At 40.4% G+C, this 23,225-nt stretch overlaps 1 protein-coding gene across 7 annotated transcripts; it reads right to left on the reverse strand.

Moving 5' to 3' along the window:
• Positions 1-212: 212 nt before the first annotated feature.
• On the reverse strand, positions 213-22,664 carry HDAC10 (histone deacetylase 10). 7 transcript variants are annotated; one of them, XM_056341254.1, is made up of 21 exons: positions 22,646-22,664; positions 21,351-21,417; positions 20,572-20,706; positions 15,205-15,301; positions 14,426-14,523; positions 14,243-14,347; positions 13,962-14,030; positions 13,171-13,297; positions 12,617-12,682; positions 12,168-12,227; positions 11,711-11,800; positions 10,314-10,420; positions 8,640-8,707; positions 7,874-8,144; positions 7,162-7,252; positions 5,467-5,552; positions 4,913-4,966; positions 4,205-4,289; positions 3,590-3,775; positions 1,609-1,768; positions 213-896 (listed from the first exon to the last, which is right to left on the reverse strand). In XM_056341254.1, the coding sequence occupies exons 2-21, from the start codon at positions 21,413-21,415 to the stop codon at positions 871-873; spliced, it is 2,046 nt and encodes a 681-aa protein (XP_056197229.1). In that variant the 5' UTR covers positions 21,416-21,417; positions 22,646-22,664; the 3' UTR covers positions 213-870. The 7 variants fall into 7 exon arrangements, with proteins under 7 accessions (XP_056197229.1, XP_056197231.1, XP_056197227.1 ...); XM_056341256.1 differs by lacking the exon at positions 22,646-22,664 and adding an exon at positions 21,836-22,243 and having other exon boundaries at positions 20,572-20,686; XM_056341252.1 differs by lacking the exon at positions 22,646-22,664 and adding an exon at positions 21,836-22,243.
• Positions 22,665-23,225: the final 561 nt, after the last annotated feature.

Raw genomic sequence — 23,225 nt, forward strand, 5'->3', positions numbered from 1 at the left:
CGGTACCACAGCGCGGGTTAAAGGCCGACGCGTAAGCCCCGGTTCAGGCAGTGCACCATTCGTAACCGTCGCTGCGATACTCGCCGTTAGCGTCGTTACTCCATTCGCTAGGAACAACGCGCTACTGCCAGAGCGCCATAAACCACGCGTGTGCTGCAGAACGTCACTGCAGCCTTCTGACGGTATTTGCAAACTTTCTACCAAGAGCACACTTTTTTTCCTCTTAATTCATTTTTTAATACATTTTTGATCAAGATCTTAGAAAAATACATATCAAAATACAACATTGGTATCATTCAACGTAGAAATTCGGGTGAACAAAGGCAGGCAAAAGGGAACGAGATACTTCTGAGTAAATGTTTTTTCCTTGAAAATGCTGAATTGTCAAAAAAAAATTTTTTTTCAGGGGAGAGTCTGGGGGAGAGAAGAAGAAACCAACAAATCCCCCATCCTGAAGAGTTCTGAAGCCAAAATCTGGCCACTGCCCAGTTTCCAACCTGAAGTAATACTTCTTGGGAATATTAAGTTTAAAGAAATTCTGAACTGCAACAGAACATGTTCGTGTTCCTCCGCTTTTGTCTGTGAAAATGTTAGACATTGGGTTTGGTTTCTTTTAAAATAAATTTTCATTTCAAGATGTTCCAAGGACTGGGTATCATTTCCCATCCAGCCGAAAACCAGCATGAACAAGAAGCACAATTCTCTAGCTGAAAATACTGATTTTGAGTTTTTTAAAAACAGGAGACAATTGTGAATGGCTCTTACTCTGTTTAGAGATTGATGATCTCTTGTTCTGATGATTTAAAAGGCAACATGAACGGCAACACATTGTCTTTTGCTTCTGCTATGTAAAATGATTCCGAAGTGAATTCAATTTCTTGAAATCCCATCCTTCACTGAAAAGCAATAAGAAAAAGTTATTAATCAAGCTCATACCACAATTCCCAACCTCTTAAGAACGCTTTTCTTGGAATGAGACCACTGCTTTTGGCAATTTCTTCTGAAAGAGAGCAGGGCATTTTCAGAGAGAAATGCCCACCTTTATCATTCATTGCTTTTTCTGTTGAAAAACAGAAGTTACTCAGTACAGAAATGTTTCTAGACAAGTATGCTTGAAAACAGACACACCTGCCTAATCTGATTCGTGCACAAATGCAGTACCCAATCCTCAGCTATTTGTGAATGTACTTGAAGCATGACTAATCACTATTGAGTTAAGCCAAGTTCTTTGTGGACAATTTAAAGGTATAAAAATGTCACCTGTTTTGGCACTATATTCAGAAAACACATTAGCCATCACAGCCAGTGCACATCTTATTAACCATTTTTTAAGCACATAATATTTTGGCAGTTTCAGTTCAAGCTTCTGGAGTAACAGTATTCAAAGTTCTCAAGGATAGATACAGTTGTTATGCTGTGAAATTCAGTGCTTTCTGCTTCAAGTGGTAGAACTAAAAGCATTCAGAATTTCATCCTTTTGACATCAGATCAATGTGTTCCCACTGACTTTAATATCCCACTGACTTACAGGATTCCAGCTGTATTTTATTATCTTTTCAGAAATGTAAATATATTAATAAGATCTAAAGATAAAAATAGACAACTTACCTGAACACTGAAGCATTTTCCATTCCTCCTGAAACTGGTCTCTCAATAATTTTATTTTATTTACTTTTTCTTGGGTAGGAGGTACATAAACTCCAAAGTGAGGTGTAGAAGCACCCACTAACACTTTGGCTACACTTTGCATTAAAATTATCTCTGTGTCCTATTTAAGAAGAAGGAAAAAAAATGCTCCTGGGTACCAAACTTTCTTTGTTTCAGTAATACATGAAATATTGTAAAACAAGCTTTAGTAATTAAGTCGCTAGCATTAGTAGCAAGAATGAGCAACTTTCCATTTTCAAATAAAAATGTGTCAAAATGGAGAAGCTTTTTCTGAAAAAGGTTAATTTTTATCTCCTCTAAAACTTGTTTCTTTCAAATAGAGAAAGAATCTCGGTTTTCCTTTTGTGATTTAAAAGAACTAATGCTGGGTTAAAGGTAGAAAATGTTAGCATGGAGCTTGTTTACTTCATGCATCATTTACTTTATTGGTAGAAAATAGTGATCTATTTTGCTTCAGCAAGAAGTGACTTTTTTGACTCATAACAGTCTAAATCAATATCATTTGCTTGCAGAAACTGTATTATGAAATGTCAATTGTATATGAAGAATATGAACATTTATTTGGAAGACTTTAACCTTATTTTTTTTAAGAGAGAGAAATATTTATTCAGTTGTTCTAAAAAGCCAAGCACATGCATTACAAAATCCTCACACGTTACATAATCCCATTACGGAGCTACCTGCAGAGTACCAATATAAATGTATCAGTAATTTTTTGAAGATGTATGCCTAGCTTCCTTTTTATCCTTGAGTTTACCCTTCCGAATGTCAATAATTCTTTCAATTCCATACTCCTAATTAGTAATGTGCAAATACACTCTTTATGTATACTGCGTATCAAAGTAAAAATTATTTTAGTTTAGACAATTTATGAATCAGCACTATAAATTAAAGCAAATGACATTTGAGAAGACTACAGAATAAAGTATGTTGAAATCTACTTAATTGGCAGCTTAATGAATAGTGTATCTTTAATTGGATGCTTGCTGGGGAACAGATTAGAATAAGCGTATGTGAACAATTAATCATTGTTTCTCATTAAAGAAGAACTAGAAGGCACAAAAGCAAACAGAAGTTAACTGTTTCACAGAACACACAGAATTGTGTTACAGCCACAGGATACTGCAGAGGCAAAGAGTGTAAGTTGAGTTCTTTAAGAGATTAAACAATTCATGGAAGAGAACGCTCACTGGTACTTACCACACACAGGTCTGGATACAGCCTCTGACTTCCTAAATCTAGAAATCCTTAACGTGGTAGTGCATGGAAAAACTAGACTAGGGAAAGATCCGTATATTCTTTATCTCCTTTCCCATGCTCTCTACCAGAAACAGAAAGGTGGGGCAAATTAGTCCCCAGTTATGTATTATGGCAATTAAGTTCGCTTAAAGGATATATGCCATTCTGATTTGTCTTCTGTATGATTGAAGTCATGTGTGATAAAGTACAGCCCGGGGGAAAGAAGGAGAGGATATTTAGTGTTTTCTGATAAACAGAACAATGCGCTGCTTTCAATCACATTTGACGGAAAGAGGACATACAATTAACCGACGAGTGTCTCTTTTGAGGTGACAACTCTGAGCTGTGAATCCCAGGTGGAAAGGGAAGTTGTAGCAAATTGTCAGAACATCTGCTGTCTTTAGACATAACCATGGGCTTGCATTCATGCCTCAGTTTCTCAATCATGCAGGCTGCCTACAGCTCAGTGTGCATCAGTGTCTTGCTCAGGACAGAAAGAAGCTTGAGCTATTTGCTTCACAAAGTTGGGGCAGGGCGGGGCTGGGTACCAAAGACAGTATAGATACAGCCAATATTTTCTACTGGGCAGCTTGGAGCAGTTCATACCTAGCATGCTGCTGCTGCTTGATGTGAATTCTGTTCTGGGCACTTTGAAATACCACGGCTTAGCACCACTTCTTACCTCAATCACAGCAAAAATTCGAGATTCAGCTAATCCTTGTAGTAAAGCAAAAAGCAGAGAAATCCCACTGATTCCAAGGCTCCTATTTGGTCCAACAGCGATTACTGTCAAGTCAGGCTGATAACTATATGCTATAGGAAGAATGAATCCAAGTACAGCAGCAAAGAAGTCGTTTCCTTCAGCATCCTTTAACAACGAGAAACTGTTTAGCACAAATGTAAAGCTCCAAATCCCAAGATATAAAACAAAACACTAAGGTGAATCTCAAAAAGCTTTTGATTGACCTAGGAAACAGGATACTGTTTTCACAGCAATTTTTATATTAAACATGCAGTTTATTAATCTTTTCCTTAGTGTCTTCACACTGTAACTTTGCCCTCTTGAAGATGAACTACAATAGCTACTGAAGGTTTCCTCAGACCTATGCGTTCTAATATAAAGATATGTGAAGGAGTAGTACCCCGGCAAGGGCAAGAAAAGGAAATACTTTCAACGGTTCCAATTGCAGTCAGGTGTGTAATTCTCTGTATCATTTTATGAGTTTGTAAATACATTCTATTATTTCTGTTCAAAACGTTTTTTCTCTTAACATTGTTTCCAGAAAGTGAATCTCACCTCTTTCCAGTTTAGAGAAATATAGTGTTTGGAGCTGGTCTTTTCAGACTGTTCTTTCTCACAAATATGTATCATGAGTATTTTTCTGTAAATAAAAAGCACATCTGAGTATCTAACCAACAACTTCCAATGAGATAAAAAGATCTTTTCTTTCATCATTCTTTAGAACTAATTCATAACACAGGAACAAATAAATATTTGCATTACTACATGCCATAACATAAACACCAATTAAAACTTAAATCCTTTTAAAGGTATTTTTAAAAAGAGTATTAAAGACCACGAGCAAATTACTTCTAAGAAAAAGGGGAAGTGGCAAAAAAAGTTACAGATAAGTAAAGATGACTTTCAATAAGGATCTCAGCATCAGCAGTGTATGCCCCCTGCAGTTATAGGGGGTACACCCTATATAATTAATAATTGCCTTCTTTATTACTTTACATTTTCAATGTTCTATTTTCAATAACAATCTAAATTTCAGTTAATATAGCACTATTATACTTTAAACCTACCACTAAACTCATAAAGTGACATTTAGAGATAGCAGTTTGTCTTTAGAGATGTATTTGGGGATATTTTGTATTTTGTCTCAAATTAAACACAGCTCGTGACCGATTCCTCAGTGCAGATTTCATCACGCATATGGACACTTATGAACACTTATAAAGCCTTTGGGATTTGACTCCCTGAAGTAAAGAGAAACCTCACCCATCTTCTGTGTTCGGTATGATTTGCATGTCTCCCACAAATACACAAAGCACTCTGCAGAAAACAAAGAAAAATATACACACGCTTACATCTACAAGTAATTTTTTTCAGTTAATGCAATTTGTTTAAACGAGTTTGCATGTAGATTAGATGCATAAAGAAGAATGTATATTGTTTCTGAATCTGGCCCATTAAAAGTATAAAGAAAACACATTTATGACAGCGCGAGGGAACTCCTTTTCTCCAACCAGGTACTGGGGAGAAAAAACCAAGAAAATGTCCTCAGACCAAAACCAACTGAAATCTGGCAAAGAAAATGTAGGCTAGCACAGCACTCATCCTTACAAATGTTTTGCCTTCAGTAAGGCAAAAGGTTTTTGCTGGCATATATAGTATTTGTCTGTACTACATATTGAAAATGCTATGCATATGTAGGTGCTTTTTTTTTTTTTTTTAAATCAAGTTTCCAAAGACAATTTGCCATATTTCACATACTTAGTATCTTATTTTTACATTTTGTCCAAGGGCCCCAAAAGCCAAAGATACAAATTCACCTTTGAAATCCAAAACGAACAGCATGTCTTAGTGCAACAGCAACAGAAACAGCAGCTGTGGGTGATGCTGCAATTCCATTGCATACCTGCAAAATATATTTTTCATTGAGAAGCAATTAAAGCTGCACAAGATCATGTCATTTTTTATTTGTAACAACTGAATTTTTCATTATTTATATGCATCATTCAAACAAAGCTACAGCTGTATGAGAGGGATCTTAATGATCTGTCATAGCAGGGTTAAGAAAATGTTACTAATTCATTTTCTACAGAAAGGCCATATTCGATTATTATGCCAAGAGCTGTTCTATTACTGCAAAAGTATGTTGCTATGCTGAAAGGCAACTGTAAAAATAGCTTTTGCAGGGGAAGGTCATCTTCACTGTTTCTCTAGATAGTCTGCAGATTGGATACGCTCAGTGTGCCAGTAGGCAAATTGTACCAGAAAAAATACACCCTATGAAAAGGAAGTCATCCCTCAATTCTGATTCTGACTCTTCCTTTAACCTAGGCGAGCTATTCCTTTCTGGAAAACACAATTACAGTATTATTCAGTCAGCCTTTCAGTGTTCATTTGTATTGTGTAGTGCTTTGAACTCTATGTGAAAGCTAAGCAAAAATATAATGCATGCTCCCCCTCCTCAGTCCTCTTGGCATTTGTCAACACAAAAAGCTCAGCTTAGCATCTGCAACTCATGAAAAGTTCAATTCCTTTTTGCCAGTTACTATTTCTTTTGTTCTATTTAGAGGCTCTCCTAGAGGTACGTGCAGTTTATAATGTTAGAAATTTGTCCCCGAGATCTACATATGTGACCTCCAACAGCAGGAAGATGGCTTACAAGAAAGAGGTCCTTCTGGCAGTTACTCTTCCTTGCAGGCCTGGTACTTTAAGGAGAGATTTTTATTCAAAGAGAGAGACTGATTTATTACGATATAATATTCTTAACTTGTTTGCAGTTCTTCCTCTTTCCTTCTCCAGGCTTTTATAGAGAAATACAAATGTGCATCCTCTAAGCCTGCCTTCTTTTCATTCCTGACCTTGCAAGAATCAAAATGCTAAACTAGAATTACTCTGCTCAGAATCACAGTATGCAGCAGCGTTTTCAACAGCTCCACTAAAGGAGGGGTTTGTGTGTGGTGTGCATGTGTAAATCAGAATTTACTCCGAGTAAAGTGTTGCACCAAAAATGGAAAATGGGTACAGCTGCACATAGCATGGCATCTTGTAATGTAAGGTAATGCAGAAGTAAACTCTCTCCTAGACAGAAGGCAAAACTCCGTGCACTGAGACAGGAAAATTTTGGATATTTCCTGTTCAGATTTCGTGCTGCGGCTCACTGGTGCTTGCTGTACCAACTTCTGCCCCCCTCAACTGCAAGAGTGAATGCCTGGCTCACCTGTATGTCTGAGAGTGATGAGAAGGTTCCTACTGACTCACATGCTATGACTGCAGAAAAGCTGGACAACACCTTGCCCAAAGATCATTAGAAAAATGTCTTGGGGTTAACAACTATCCCCAACTAGTTATTTTCTCATCTTGCATACTCACTCTCATAGCTAAACACATTCTAGCTGAGATTAGTGGGGTTGTGAAGTACACAGTAACTAATATCTGGACAACAATACAGTAGAAACAAAAATCAGAGGAATCCAGCTCTCACCCCACCCTCCAAGATCAAAGCAGTTTATTATTACCTCCTTTTTAAGTATTTTATCTAGGATGACCAACATATTGCCAAGAGACAGCAAACTTTTGTCCTCTTCCACAAGGTCTGCATAAAAGCCACTGTAAAATAAATTATATGAAGAAAAAACTAGGTTAGAGGCAATAATGCTCCTGAAGAGGACACTGATACGGTACTTTGCAGTCAGGGTTGACGGGGTACGTATTGGATAGATGCCACACATTGATTCTCAAAAACCTAGCTCTAGCAGGAAGATGAAAACACTGTTGCCTGACAGTCTTGAGCTCTCTAAGTGTCTGTCTGTTTTGCACTGGAGAGAAAACAAAAATGTTTGATGATATTCAGGAAATAGAGTTCTGTCAAAATTAGACAAAAAGCTGAGCTTCTTAAATCAGACCAGATTGGTATTTTTTTCAGCTAAAAGTGAACACAGAGCTTTAAGGCACCTTCCTAGCAAAATCTCTTTCTAAATGAACACGCTTGTACTCTTCTATCTCCATTGAAACAGTTTTTTTCTAAAAGTATTCGGATTAGTTCTTTAAAGGACTTCAAGGCTGTAAGTGATAACCAACACCAAAGTCTTAATTTTTCAAAGGAAGAAACTCTGGCTATCATTGATTAGACTAAGGCCAAAAACATGACCATGGCAGAGACAGAGCTAGATGACAGTCTGTGCAGAGACCTCTCATACTCATGTTGAAAATTAAACAGATAGGACCAACCTGAGAAGAGCTTTTATTTCAGATTTGTCCATTTCCTTCACCAAATGAACAGGTACAGGGAGTAAGTGTGCTGAACCTTTAGAGTCAGTTGCTGCTGTTTTGATGGGAGGCACTGGAAACAGAATATTTTTCATGTGAAGTTCCAAAAACCTTTCTACTTTGACAATTTCATTGACATTAATTATCTTAGATTCATATTCGGTGGAGGGATCCAGATCAGGCTTCTTTAGTACATGTGATTTGGTGCTCAAATTTTGTAAAAATGATGTGTCTGTAGAAAAAAAAAAAAAAAAAAAAAAAAAAAGAAGGGTTTCACATGTATTATCCCGAGCAGTGTGTTAATATTTGGTTACATTTATTTACAAAACAGATTACATCTGTATTCATAGTAGCATATTTATTTCCATGCACTAGCTACAATGTTTCCTGCCACAGATGTTACTTTTCAGTGCTGCTACATTTGTTTTAATCTAGTGAAAGGTCATACATGATAACAAAACTTAAGCCCATAGTTTTGCCACTGAAAACAGCACCCTCAACCAAAGGTATCAAAGTGCTACTTTTTGGTGTGATGTTTGCCAGCTTCAGAAGTTCTGTTCAGACCAGCTGAAGATGTAACCTTGAATGAAGCCACTTCATCAGTCACTTGATGAATAACTGGTAGTTCAATTACTTTAATCCACTGGTATTAATCTTAATAATTTTGAATGTCTACATGAATCCATCTGCCAATTGCATTTGCTTGAAGAAATCGAACAGTAATTACCTTCATACATCAACCATTTCCAGTAGGGTTTATGTGCTGCTCTCACATTTTGAATAGATTCAACAGCACTACAAAAGAAATAGGATTAACAGTATCAGCATTAATGAAAATACAGGAAACATGACTTACCTCAACAAAAAACCAAAACTTAAAAAACACAACTGAAAATGAGCAAGTTCTGGTCTCTTGCAAGAATGCAGAACAGAAAGATAAAGAGAATGAGAGTCAACGGGCAGACTGCTCGGAAAGATTAGATTCAAGAGTCAAAAGTGAAGAACACATGCAGTATGTGCACGTTTATACACACTGAGTGAAATCCTGACCCTGCTGTTGGAGGAAGCATACATGTCCCCAACTCCAGGAAAGGCAAGATTTTACCTGTCTTTGCTCTGTCTGAAATTTTATCTATGCAATGTAGATATAATTAGATTCACACAAAAGCAAGGCTATCTGTTCAGGAACCAAGTAAATCACGTTGCCTGCTATTCTTTGTGATGAAATCTCTTTTTCGTTATCACTGGTATTTGCAGCACTACAGGCAAATGGTCCTATTACATTAGCTATCATAGAAACATACATGTTAAAATCAGGAGAAATTCTGTGTACTTGGAGATTATTTGTAAGGTGTTCAGGAGCTGGACTGATATAATGGATAAATATGTAATCAGCCCTCCATTACCTAGGATGATAGCAACCTGAGATACTACATTTTGTAGAGAAGAAAAAGAGGTGATACAGGGGCTACAGGATGTGTAGCAAGCAAAATAACCAGCTTTGCTCCATCAGAGCCTACCAAATCCAACTCTGCCCATAGCCTGCATACATCGACACTGCCTGACTGATCTGAGCTCTGAGTTTTAACTAACATAGCCAACTGGTAGGTGCTGCCACCAAAATGCATGAGGAGCATTACTGCAGAAAAAACTACAGAACAACTACTGAGGTGGGAGAGAGACTGAGGAAGGAACAGAGATGTGGAAGAGATGGTACAGATAGGTAAAGAGAAAGATGCTGTTTAGATGTGGAGCTGATTCAAGCCCAAGTTCCAGAATGCTTTGCTAGGTCAGATTCACCACTGTGCACACACAATCTTACTGTCTCCAAAAAGAAGCTAGACTTGGAAGTTTAATTATCTTGGTACAGCTCCACACAGTCGAGTGCTTTAGCACCCCTGGCCTTGATTATCCAAATTCCAGAAACACAAGGAGTCATCAAGACAGCTCTGCACAGCCTTAGCTCTCACTGATGAGAGGAAGGTTAGCTCCAGCTATTGCTGTACTACAGCAACTGAAGTTACTCTGGAGTCTGAATAACTGATCCTTGCAATTACATACTTCCTCAGATACTGGCTGTTATTAACTGGCATTGCCTTGATTACAGTACGATTGTCTCAGCCTTGAGTGAGATGGATCTCTACAGGATAAAAAGGCCCAAGGATAAACAGCATAAAATTATAAGCTATTAAGTTCTCACAACTTGAAATAATTTCAGAAACAAAAGTATACAAAACTCTACCATGGATAACTTTTTTGGAAAGCAAGTTATCCAAAGCAGAAAATAATATATTACAAAACATCATATTAAAACCTTGCTTCAGCAAAACGTTCAAAGCATGCATGTCTTCAGCCTCTTTGATAAATACATGGGTTGTTCTAAAATTCTTCATATGCTTACCTCAGGCAAGGTGCCATTTCTCCAGTTATTTGAGGTACAGGATCTCCAAGCAAAGTTTTTACAGTCATGCAGACCGATTCAGACAATGATTTTAAGTGGTACCCACCCTAGAAAAAAAAATAATTTTGTTTCACCTAAGGAACAAGTACTTGTAACATCTATCTGTATATCATCATGGAAAATAAATTAAACTTTTGAAATATATCTGAATTTATAGAAACAGAAGATGGTATGATGTACATCTAAGTCAATGATTTTCAATATGAAAGCACAAGTTAGAGGCTACTTGCTGAACTTCACTGGCATCCCATGATTCAACTCATTTTATTGGCTATCAGGCATGACTTTGCCATGAAAACTTTGGAAATATACACTTTCTCCGTTCCTATCCATAACACGCCATCTTCAACAGTTCTTGTGAAGATTTCTTAGAAGGCAAATACTATCACTGTCTTCTAAAATGCATGTACAAAGGAGATCTCCCACAGGCTGACACTTTTAAGATATGGTTGCGCTAATGGTTTAGCAGAATTTGGAGAACTGAAGACAGCTTTAAGACTGCTAGATTGCAGATGGTAGATGGCTTCCTGCTTACCACCTGTGGAGCAGCCACATTGTCTGTATTAGGAGGGGGTACTTATTTGCACTTCAGCTAGTAGACAGAAAAGTCTATAATATTATAGAGGAGAGGAGGACGGAAGAAGGGTTACACAAAACAGAGGTCAAGTAAATAAATTAATAAACAGTTCACTCTCTGATACCTTGTTGGCAGTAGTATTTCCACACACATTTATCTGAAAAGCCACTGTTTTTCTAACATGCAGCAGAAATAGGTAATTGAAAACTAGATTTCAAAAGGAGGAAACATTTTTAATTGTTTAAAAACAGAAAAAATAGCTCAAAAGAAGAGCTTGCATAGATGCTTTTAATCAAAAACAAGGCAATTTTGTAAGGGCTCTGTTACTAAGCAAGAGTGTATTTAGGTTAAAGGTTCTTTAAATTCTCCTGGAGTAAGACACACTTGTGAAAACACTGGTAATGCAGCTCACTCACTAGATAAGTTTGGGTCATGAGTTTGGGACCGTCCAGAGCAGCAGAGTGTCCACACGAACTGAAAATACCTATGGAGGATGTTTTTTTGAACATATCCTCTATAGACAAAAGATGCTTCTCTGTTGCAAAATTTTAAGTCAAAACCCCCAGTTTTTAAGACACACATTTCTTTTCATGTATAAAAGCACTGTCAAATCTTACCCATTTTTGCGCTCCTGATTCTCAAATAAAGATATAAAGAATAAATTATTTTATTAAGAAGCTTCACTTCCTAGCTTCTAGTTTGCCCTACATGGCTCTATACAAAGACCCTGCCCCTGGGAGTACATTTCAAAAGTCTTTACCTCTAGGATGACACACAGCCTTCCATTAGCCAACTGCATCAGGAAATGAGTAAGGTGGGCAAAAACCTCAGGAGTGGCATTCATCTGACCCTAAATAAAAAAAAAAAGTATAATTTTAAGAGATGAAACACAATCAAAAACATTGGTACAAAGACCCACACACAATCTGAAATACACAAGTCTGAGTTGGAATACTGGAACCCTTGCCTCTCATATCTAACAAAATGCTGAACTAACTGCTTTAAAGGAAGCTACAAAAAACAACACAGTCATTACGAGATAATCTGTCTTTACATGTCTCATAGTATTTAATGAGCTGGGGTCAGCTTAAACACTAGACATGTATTTTTACCTTGGTCAAAGTGAATTTCACCTAGCAATCACAGGTCATTCAAGAGGTAGGAATATTTTGTAAACAGATTCATGACTGACAACACAAAGGCCGCAAGTTACTTACTTCAGGGTCTCCAATTCCAGAATCATATCCAGAAGAGACAATAACCAGTTCAGGATCAAACTGTTATAAAACAGAGAGAGCTGTAACACATTTTTGTGTCCTATTTTCTATTTTGTACTGGTTTTCAACTACACAATGTTCAGCTGTTATTTCAGCTAGACTATCAACACAAATAAAGACTCTTCTTGAATAAAAACTAAGATTACCCTTTCACACTGTTTTCATTCCTGCTGGCGAAGTTGCAGATCATTATATTTATTATTTACAAGCTAACACTCCATAAATACTACTCAATTGATCAGGACATCAGTCATATCAGCAAAAATAATGTGTTAACTATGCTACTGGCAACTGCTGAATTTCTACAAAATATTCAATGGTACCTGCTTAAGTACTTAGGAAGCAGTGTCTGGTTTTGCTATTCAAATAGCACAGCAGTAAAAAATTACCTCAAAAGCCATTGGAAGCAACACATGGAAAAATGCAGCAAGATAATCTGAATTTTCCATCCCGACCTGCAAAATACAAGAAATATAAATCATATTTTACTATTGGAATTACAAATTTTCTACAGTTCTTCAAGACTTTAGGGAATGATAGTAGCAAAAGTTAAAGATAAGGGAACCTTAGGCGCTCAAACTTCAAGTACACTCTAAGTAAAGTGCATAAATATCCACCATTTTTAGTCTTAAGAATGAGCTTCAGTTCCCTGCTGAACAAGGATGAACGTAATCATCTCCTGAAACAGGTCCTGATTTGATGGCTGGGCAAGACATTAAAGAGAAAAAGAGTATGTGTATGTTTTTCTCTCCCTCTTCTTTTTTTAACCATTATCACATTCTGAGCCATATTTTTCAGCTGACATTCCACTGACAGAAAGGATGTGCACTGTGCTAAGACACCTGCCAATCAAGTGAAGCAGTGCACTTCTCAGAAAGCATTACATAAAGCATGACATACAAAGCTACTGCACTTGCTTTGTTGTACTGTAAACAACACTTACCTTATTCCAAGGCAAATTTACATTAAAACCTTTTCCTCTTCCCAGTCCCACAGCATCATAATCAGATTCTTTGAGTGAAGGCCAGAATTCCTGATGTTCATAGCGATGCCAGGAAAAATACAGAACACTGAAAGATACAAAGAGCAAAATGAACTTGACGAAAAGGTTCTGGAACTGACTTTACATCCTGCACTGGGTGACTGTACTGACTGAAAGCAAGAAAATAGAATTGTCCTTTCTCCTTAGTTCTCTTAATGGACTTGGACTCTGAAACTTGGTACAGTAGGTCCTATGCCAAAATTAACCTAAAAATTAACCTACTAAAAATTACTTGTATGTACGCACTCTGTTCAGATCAAAGACAGGGCATTTTCAGAACAGCAGACTTTGTTCTAGAACATACTTCTGTGGCTTTTCCAAAAACAATATAAAACTCATGTATTTTATCCAAATACTACTCAAATACTTTAACTGAGAGATTTGTGAATACAGAGAATAGATGCATTACCTGAATACAGCCATGAAGAGATCTTAGTACTGGCAAACCAAGGTAACCATATTGCTTATTTGTTATTCTTCAGAGTAGAACAGATTTGCATGTTTCTTTTTTTTGTTAGATTTTTGCCCTCTATTTTATAGCAAGCAAAAAACAACAGAGTGACTAAAATAGCAAGGAGAGTGTTTTGTAAGATTCTAGTTTTAGAAATTTAAGAAACCTTATCTTCTGCAGAGGCAAGCAATCTTTAACCAGCTAACATTAAAATAAAAAAAAATAATACAATCCTTCAAACCTTGGATCCTCTTCAAATATATATTGAGTTCCTTGCCCATGGTGCACATCCCAGTCAACAATCAGGATTCTGTACAGATCAGTAAAAGAAAACATTCAGCAGAAGAACCACAGCATCTTGATCTAAAGGAGGTACAGATAAATAATGTTTTTCTGACCCAAAAGATACAGAACACCCAGAAAGCTTTAGACATTAATCTAAACCAGTACAATGTCAAACTAATGTACCTAAATGCCATACCTGGGCGTGAAAAGTTTCTCTAAAGTCAACCATGCACTCACCTCTGCAGACTGTATTTCAGTTTTGCATATTCTGCTGCAATAGCAACGTTGTTGAACAAACAGAACCCATTAGCTGCATTCTTCTGGCTGTGGTGACCTGGAGGTCTAAGACAGTTTTACATGGTTACTCACAACAAAATAAATTTTGGTAAGAAGTGAAAACTTTCTTACATATTTTCTTACCTTACTAATGCCATTCCGTTGCACACTTTTCCCAACATCACAGCATCCACCAGCTGCAAAGTTGCTCCTACTGCTAGCCTGGCACAGCAGTAAGTGTTCTGAAAAAGAGAAACTCAGCTGTCATCAATCACTCATCAGCTTGTTTTAAACTGGTCACACATGAACATGCTTTTGCACTCCAACAGTAAATTGCCTTGACATAATTCTACTCAACTGAGATTGTATGCAGATAGTTGAAAGCTGAATTTTACAACACAGACTCCAATATGCTTTCTACTAGGTTTACCTGTTATCATCATATCCTTTATACGGATGTTCTCCCTGAAGCAGTTAAGAAACATGAGATGGACATACTGAACTGACTAATGGAGTAACATGGCATCTTTGAAAATAAGGAATAAACCTTACAGAAACAAAACACAGAAGACTTCACCTCCATTATGCTGTGACATGTAAGAGCAACTGTTACCAAAATGTGATTTGCAGTCACTAATGGTCTATTATACATTAAACGGCAAAAATAGAGATAAATTTGAGTAGTGCACTATACTTGTAACTGCATGATACAGTTACAGAATAGATGACAGGACACTTAACCAATTTAAATGACAGCATTATACTAAACTTGAACCAGATAATAGTATCATAAGTAAATGCAAATTTACTTAAAATAGCAGAAGATGTATTGCCAATTTTTGCCTACTTAGAAAAGTGCCACTCAGATGCAGTAACACAAATATTTCTAAAACCCAGTAGAGGAAGCAGTTTAACTCACGCACCGGATGAAAGAAAAAAGCATCATAATTTCCAGAGACTCTTTTCAGTTCCTCTTCATTCATTGTCTGGGTGCTTTTCGCCACTTCCAAGTGTTCTGAACTGCAGAGGAGAAAGAGATTAACACAACATTTAATACATCTTGGTTTTGGCTGGGATAGAGCTAATTTTCTTCCTAGTAGCTGATACAGTGCTGCGTTTTTGGATTTAGTATCACAACAGTGTTGGTAACACACTGATATTTTAGTTGTTGCTAAGCAGTGCTTACTTTAAGTCACACACTTTTCAGTTTCCCATGCTCTGCCAATGAGGAGGTCCACAAGCAGCTGGGAGAAAGCAGACAGGACAGTGAGCCAAACTAGCTAAAGGGATATTCCATACCATAGAACATCATGCTTGGTATATAAACTGGGGGGGAGTTGGCCAGGAGGTGCTGATCACTGCTCAGGGACTGGCTGGGCATCGGTCAGTGGGTGGTCAACAACTGTACTGTGCACCACTTGTCTTTCTTGGGTTTTACTTCTATTGGTTTTTTTGTTGTCTCCCTTTTCACTACAATTATTATTATTATTCTATGATATTTTATGTCAACTATTAAATTGTTCTTATCTCAACCCATGCGTTTTGCATTTTTTCTGATTCTCCTCCCTATCCCACCAGGATAAATGAGCAGCTACATGGTACTTAGTTGATGGTTGGTGTTACACCATAACAGTCCTTTTGTGGAACCCAGCAAGTTGAGATAACAACAAATCTGACTGGAATGTGTTAGAACAAATGTTTTATAAGTATTCATTATATTAATTTAATAGTCACTGGGCACAATGTTGATTTCTTTGCTCTCAGAGTTGGTACACTTGTTCTCAGAGTTGTGGTATATGACACCTTAATTGCTGTATGTGTTCCCTGTTGTGCTGTTTATCCCCTCTGGGGGCTGGGTTAAGGTTATATTTTTTTGTACTTTGTAACAACACTTGTTGTACTTTAACACTGGCTTATGCTACGATAAAATTGCTGGTCATGAGACTAATCTGGCCTGTGTACTCAGCATTGCCATCACCCTCTGTACTCTGAGGGCCATCTGTTAGAAGCTATCAATAATTACACCTTTTAACTTTTCTCAGGAGAGCCAACCTATGGAGGAGACATCTTCCCACACCCTCCCCTTCCTTGCCAGGCTAATCAAAGAGGCATTGGAGAATTCTGAAAATTTTTAATATCCTCGGAACGTTGAAACTGGTAAGGTGTGTGAAGATAATATGGGCAAGTAGCTAGGACAGTGGACACCTCCAGTGTTTTGGAACTTCACCCCTGAACAAGTGCAGAATCTGGAAAAACCAGTAAAATAGTTGGAAAAAGTATGCTGTAATCACTGTGACACACTGGGGCCTGGCCCATGCCCTGCTCAAGACTATTCAGTACCCTCCAGGGGAAAAGGCTACTCCAACACTCGTGACAGGCACTGCAGCTGCTCCAACGCCTGTGACAAGCACCGCAGCTGAACCAGAAAACCAAGCTGTGTTGGTATCAGTTGCCCCTATGCACAAGAAGAAACGGACATGAAAGTCAACTTGTTTAGTAAAGGATGACAAAGCAGGGCCATCACACCAACAGGAGGAAGAGGCAGAACAAAAGGGAACCATTGTCGTATACCAACTCATTGCCCGTAATGACTCAGAGAGACAAAGAGGCACTGACAGTGGATGAAGTGGCTTGGCAGCTCTGGCAATGTGAAGAAAATCTTTCTTCCTCCCTACAGACTAGCATCTCAGCTGTGGAAAAAACTGTCCAAAAAGTGGGAAAAAACCGTCCCACGAGTACCAGCAAGCAGGACAGCATAGGTCCTACTCCCCACCTCTACAGACCAGTATCTCAGCTATTAACAGTAAGCGTTCTTTTGCTGGAGAGAGAGAATACAGAGGGTACGCACCATGGGGTGCCCTGTGGTTTTGCCTGTGGGACCACGAAGAAGACAAGAGGCAGTAGGATGGAGAAGTCTGTCTTGACCCAAGCGACACAAGTTGCAAGGGAAAACAATCACAAATGGGGGTTCTTCCAGGAAAACTGCTGCTCCGGTCTCCAGCGGGCCATTCTTCAGACAGCATGGAAGAGCTGATCTTACTTTTGATCCTGTGGAAAGGAATTCTAATCTGTTTTTACAAAAAGTTGTTACTGAAAGATTGGTCACAGAAACTTTCTAAGACTTGTTTTGAAGTTTAGAAAGCAGGCATTCTTTATTACAGCGCACGGGGCTATCTCCTCCTAATGTGCTTTCTAAACTGCAAAACAAGTCTTAGAAAGTTTCTTCAACCGATCTTTAGGTAACAAAGTGAGCGGAGACTTCTATGACCAGTACTAGAGGGGCCCTGCCTCCAGCCAGGTGGAGGAGAGGGACAACTTGGTTTACTGGGCTGTGTGGATCTGATGGCCTGGCACGTCAGACCCACAGGAGTATAAGGCCCTAGCAGACATCGACACGCAGCGTACCCTAATGCCGTCAAACTACACATAGGCAGAACCCATTTGTATTTCTGGAGTGACAGGGGATCCCAGCAACTACCTGTATCGGAGGCTGAATAAGCCTGACTGGGAACGAGTGGCAAAAGCACCCCATTGTGACTGGCCCAGAGGCTCTGTGCATCCTTGGCAGAGACGATCTCAGGAGAGGGTATTTCAAGGATTTCAAGGACCCCAAAGGGTACCGGTGTGCTTTCAGCATAGCTGCCTTGGAGACGGAAGAAATTAAGCAGCTGTCTACCTCGCCCGGTCTCTCAAGAGAACAGACAATTCAGTTGTGGGGTGGCTGAAGGCTGAAGAACAACAGGCTCTGATTGCTACCACAAGGGTGCACTGGTTATCACAGCAACCGAGACTCCCTCATAACCATCCACAAGCTGCCTCATCAACTGGAGAGCCAAGGAGTGATCAGCAGGATCCGCTCACACTTTAACAGCCCCACATGGCCAGTGTGAAAGTCTAACGGAGAATGGAGACTAACAGTAGATTACCATGGCCTGAATGAAGCCACGCCTCTGCTGAGTACTGCTGTACCGGACACGCTAGAACTTTAATACGAACTGGAGTCAAAGGCAGCCAAGTGGTACACCACAACTGAGATCAGTAATGCATTTTTCTCAATCCCTTTGGCAGCAGAGTGCAGGCTACAGTTTGCTTTCACTTGGAGGGGCATCCAGTACACCTGGAATCAACTGCCCCAGGGGCGGAAACACAGCCCTACCGTCTGCCATGGACTGATCCAGGCTGTGCTGAACAGGGTGAGGCTCCGAAACACCTGCAATACTTTGATGGTATCAGCATAAGCAGAAGGTGTTTTTGAGAAAGGGAAGAAAATAGTCCAAATCCTTCTGAAAGCTGTTTTTTCTGTAAACAAAGTAAGGTCAAACGACCTGCACAAGAAATCCAGTTTTTAGGAATACAATGGAAAGACAGACATGGTCAGATCCCAGCAGATGTGATCAACTAAGTAACAGCTATGTCTCCACCAGCTACTAAAAAGGAAACACAAGCTTTTTTAGGTGTTGTAAGGTTTTGGAGAATGCACATTCCGACTTACAATCTGATCGTAAGCTCTGTCTACCAAGTGACCCAGAAGAAGGATGATTTCCAATGGGGCCCTGAGCAATGACAAATCTTTGAACAAATCAAGCAGGAGGTAGTTCATGCAGTAGCCCTTGGGCCAGTCTGGGCACAACAAGATGTAAAAGATGTGCTTTGCACTGCAGCCAGGGAGAATGGCCCTGCCTGGAGCCTCTGGCAGAAAGCACCAGGGGAGACTTAAGGTCAGCCCCTAGGATTTTAGAGTCAGGAATACAGAGGACCTGAGGCCTGCTGTACTCTGACTAAAAAAAGAGATTCTGGCAGCTTATGAAGGGGTTTGAGCTGCTTCAGAAGTGACTGGTACTGAGAAACAGCCCTTCACCGCACCCTGGTTTCTGGTGCTGGGCTGGACGTTCAAAGGGAGAGTCTCCTCTACACATCATGCAACATACATGGAGTAAGTGGGTCGCACTGATCACACAACAAGCTTGAACAGGAAGTCCCAGTCATCTGAGGATCTTGGAAGTGATCATGGATTGGCTAGAAGGCAAAGATTTCAGGATGTTACCAGAGGAGGAGGTGGCATGTGCTGAAGAAGCCCCACTATACAATAAATTACCGAAAAGTGAGAAGCAATATGCCTTGTTTACTGATACGTCCTGCCATACTGTAGGAAAGCATCAGAGGTGGAAGGCAGCTCTATGGAGTCCCCTATGACAAGTCACAGAAATTGTGATGGAGAAGTTGAATTGACTCAGCAGAGGTGAAAGCCATCCAGCTGGCTTTAGACATGATGAACAAGAAAAATGGCCAATACTTTATACTGACCCACGGATGGTCGTAAATGTCCTGCAGCAATGGAAGCAGAGCAACTAGCAGTGCAGAAGTAAACCCATCTGGGCTGCTGTATCATGGCAAGGTATCGCTGCTCAGGTGGAGAACCTGGTTGTGAAGGCGCATCACACAGATGCTCACATACCCAACAGTCGGGCCACTGAAGAACATCAAAACAACAGGTGGATCAGGCTGCTAAGACTGAAGTGGCTCAGGTGGATCTGGACTGGCAACTTATGGGTGAATCATTTCTATCACCTGGGCCCATGACACCTCAGTACTTCAAGGAAGAGATGCAACCTCAGACCTACCGTGTCACTATGGCCTTGTCAGGCAGTCTAAACTCATGGCTGAATCCAATTGCAATCGCTAGACCCGTGCTGCTCACCTCACTTGGGTATTGTGGGATTGAGCCCTTGCCCATGAAGTCACTGCTTTGCCATCAAGCTCTCCCGACTACCCTTGCCTTTCAGAGAAGGCTGCCCTTGCCACTCCCTGACAAAGGCAAATGAGTGCACAAGCAACATCCAGAACCATCTGCAGTTTGCTGCAAAATCATCACACCGAGGTGACAAATGCCAGAGCAGATTCCGTTGCCATAACTTCAGAATGGGCAGGCTGCTGTTCCTTTGAACTCCCCCCTCCCCAGAACTAGCTGCAAAGTTTTTCTGTTTGGTTCATTATCTCAAAGATGCTTGGAGGTTTACTTCTAATCCTATGTGTAAATCAGCATTCATTGCTTAAGAACCCAAAGAGTGAGAATGGGGATTTAGCAGAACAGTAGATTCATACTTCAGCACCTACACCATACTCAACATTATTCATCTAACTTCTAAGTGTGACACATTTTCCATTGAAATTACTGGAAGCCATTGAGTTTTGGAGCAGACCTTTTCAAATGGAGCAAAATATGACTTGGTGGTGTAAGATCTGTTATTTCATTGACTTAATCTGAAAGGTGATGGAAGTAAGTTTCGGACCTGTGAACCAACAGGATCTCCTCTTCGCTTCCTTCTCTGGCAGGCACCTGGACACATCTTTCCACAAGATGGTAACATTTAAGCTGCTCATAGGAGGATGACAGTCTTTCTGGCACTTCAATATCACAAATAGGACTAAAATTAAGCAATAATCATATTAGTGTAACACCATATCAGCACAGGTAACATAGACTTCATAATGCCCAGCTTTTAACTTCCTATCATAAGATTCACTACCCTCACAGAGTACTTGTGAGAGTAAAAGAAACAGAAAATCTTTTAAATACTTTTTGTTTTGTAATGGAGCCAAAAATTTGTTCTAAAATATGTAAGCAGAAAAATATATACCGTTCTTAAATAAAAAAGAAACACAATAGCATCACTTTTTGTTTCCTCTCTCACCACTGAAAGTAGCCATGCTTAACTACAGACACATAAATGCTGAAATGAAAAGCTGTAGATTACAGCCAAGGTGAACAGAAAAGTGAGTTTGGGAGAGAAGACAATAGTGGACTGTTGCTCTGAGCACTGCAAAAGTACTGGTCTTGTTAAGGCCTACCCACAGTGGAGGCCTATAGGTTCTCAAATCCAGCTTCAGATTATCATTACAACATCTGGATACAAACTGGGAATAACATAGAAAATTTCCTCCAAAAGGAATGACTTCCTATTTACTAGGAAAATGACAAGGTATATACTGCTAGGTATTTCCCATTACATTTACTTCTCTCAGAAATCCTAAAAAGAATCTATTCATAAAAATGATGGCAGTGACTTACTCGCTCCAAAGCAGTTTGTGAGTGGTCATTTCCTCATCATAAATCAGCGCTGTTCCTGAAGCCATTGCTACTGACAGAACAAAACAAAGATCCCAAGACACCTATTTCAGGCAAGAGGTAAACGTCTCTTAAAATAAACTTAGTATTGCATTAGCGAGTGACTACACATGTACACAGCATATCTGCTTGCATGGCGGTTTTGCACTTTAGGCTTTGTGCTTACAGAATGAAATCACAGATCATTCAGCACTCCCGAGGGGCAGGGCAGCAGTGTGAAGCCAACAGCACAGATCTTCAAACCGGGCCCACGCCAGAGGGATTCACAATTGCCTGAAGTTTCAAAACCTGGGTGCAGGTATTTCTGGTGCAGGTGAAGGGGCTGCACCGCCTCTCCACGCCCCTCTAGCCCATGCTCAGGGCCTTACAAAGACTGTTGAGGCCTGAGCACAGGCCTCCTTACCCCACCAGAACACACTGGCACGTACCTGTCATGGCCGACGTGAGAGGGATCAGCTACTTGTGAAAAGTCATAAAGCCACAAAGTACGAAAAATAAGATTATACGCACGACGGACAGAGCAGTTACAGGGATCCCTTGTGTTTTAAACTTTACCGGCCTTTGAAAAACCCAAGAGAGCCAGTTAAGAGAACGAAGCCAGAGCGAAGAAAGGGGACGAAGGCGCGCAGCTGGCCGCCAGCCCGCCTCACTGCTCACCGAGGGCCCGGCGCCGCGCCCCTCGCCTCCCGCCGGCCGGGGAAGCTGGCAGCCCCGGCGCCCTCACACAGCGCCGCCCAGGCTCCGGTCCCGGCTCCCGCAGGCGGCGAGGGCGGGGGCCCGGCCCCAGCTCCGGCCCAGCCGCCGGGGCCGCCTCAGCCCGGCCGCGGCGGCGGCTCTGGGCGCGCCGAGCGGAGCCCCCGCCCCCGGCGGCCCCGGTGAGCGCTCGCCCCCGCGCGGCTGGCGGTGTGCGGCCTGCCCCGGCAGCGCGCCCAGGGAACGGCCGCGCGCGCGGCCCCGGGCCCGGCGGCCCGAGCTGTGTTTTCATGCCCAGGGCAGCTCAGCCACAGGTGGTGGTCAGTTTTCAGCATGTGACAAATCCAACCGAAAAAAACCCCACCACCACCAAGAAACAAAACCCACCCGACCCCGGCCTGTACGGTATCTCCTAAAAGAAAGGGAAATAAAATAAAAACTAGAGCTGAAGCAGCGACAGGCTTCCTTAAATATTCACTGCTTTTCCTGCAGGAACCAGCACAGACTCAGCAGGACCAAACGGGCCAAGCTTTTGAACAACCTACTTTTTCCTAAGCAGTAACTTCATTATACAACATAACCGGAATATAGGTTGATTCAACTTTTTGCCCTCGGTTTCTGCTCGTTTTCCCCTTCAGAGTAGGAAGCAATGGCACAGGCGTCACCGTCACCGTGAGCGTGCGTACAGACCTGCGCCGATGGGGCGCGTCGTGGGAACCCAGGTCATTACAGATGGGACTTTTAGAAAGCTACAGACCATTATTTCCCCCCATATTTATTTCAAGATAATATGACCATAATAGACACTGTATTACCGAAACAGCTTCTAATTTATGTATTATTAATTACCCGTTCTTGTGTCTATTACACATATTTATAAAACTAAACTTCAGTTCTGCCCATCTTCATGTAGTCTTTAACATCAGTGTATTGCACGGACAGTGAGGATGCTTAATCATGTGGCCACTCTAATATTTCATATTTACTGAATGTTACCACTCCATTAGTTCCTGGCACACAACTTAGCTGGTAAAGTTTATGCAGTGACTTCTTCAACGTGTCTGAAAATGAAAAGGGATCTTTCAGTAGTGGGGACCTGGTTTATATTTCAGTTGAACCATGTTA

The sequence above is a fragment of the Falco biarmicus genome, chromosome 5 (assembly GCF_023638135.1).
Source record: "Falco biarmicus isolate bFalBia1 chromosome 5, bFalBia1.pri, whole genome shotgun sequence".
NCBI lineage: Eukaryota > Metazoa > Chordata > Aves > Falconiformes > Falconidae > Falco > Falco biarmicus.

Excerpts from the sequence above, each read along its gene's own strand:
- HDAC10 (XM_056341251.1), bottom strand. The coding sequence starts at position 21,542 with ATGCAAGCAGATATGCTGTGTACAT. Across the intron at positions 21,418-21,517 it reads AGCAGATATGCTGTGTACAT|CAATGGCTTCAGGAACAGCG; the intron begins GTGTAGTCACTC and ends TTCTGTCAGTAG. Across the intron at positions 3,776-4,204 it reads TTTCTCTAAACTGGAAAGAG|GATGCTGAAGGAAACGACTT; the intron begins GTGAGATTCACT and ends TCGTTGTTAAAG.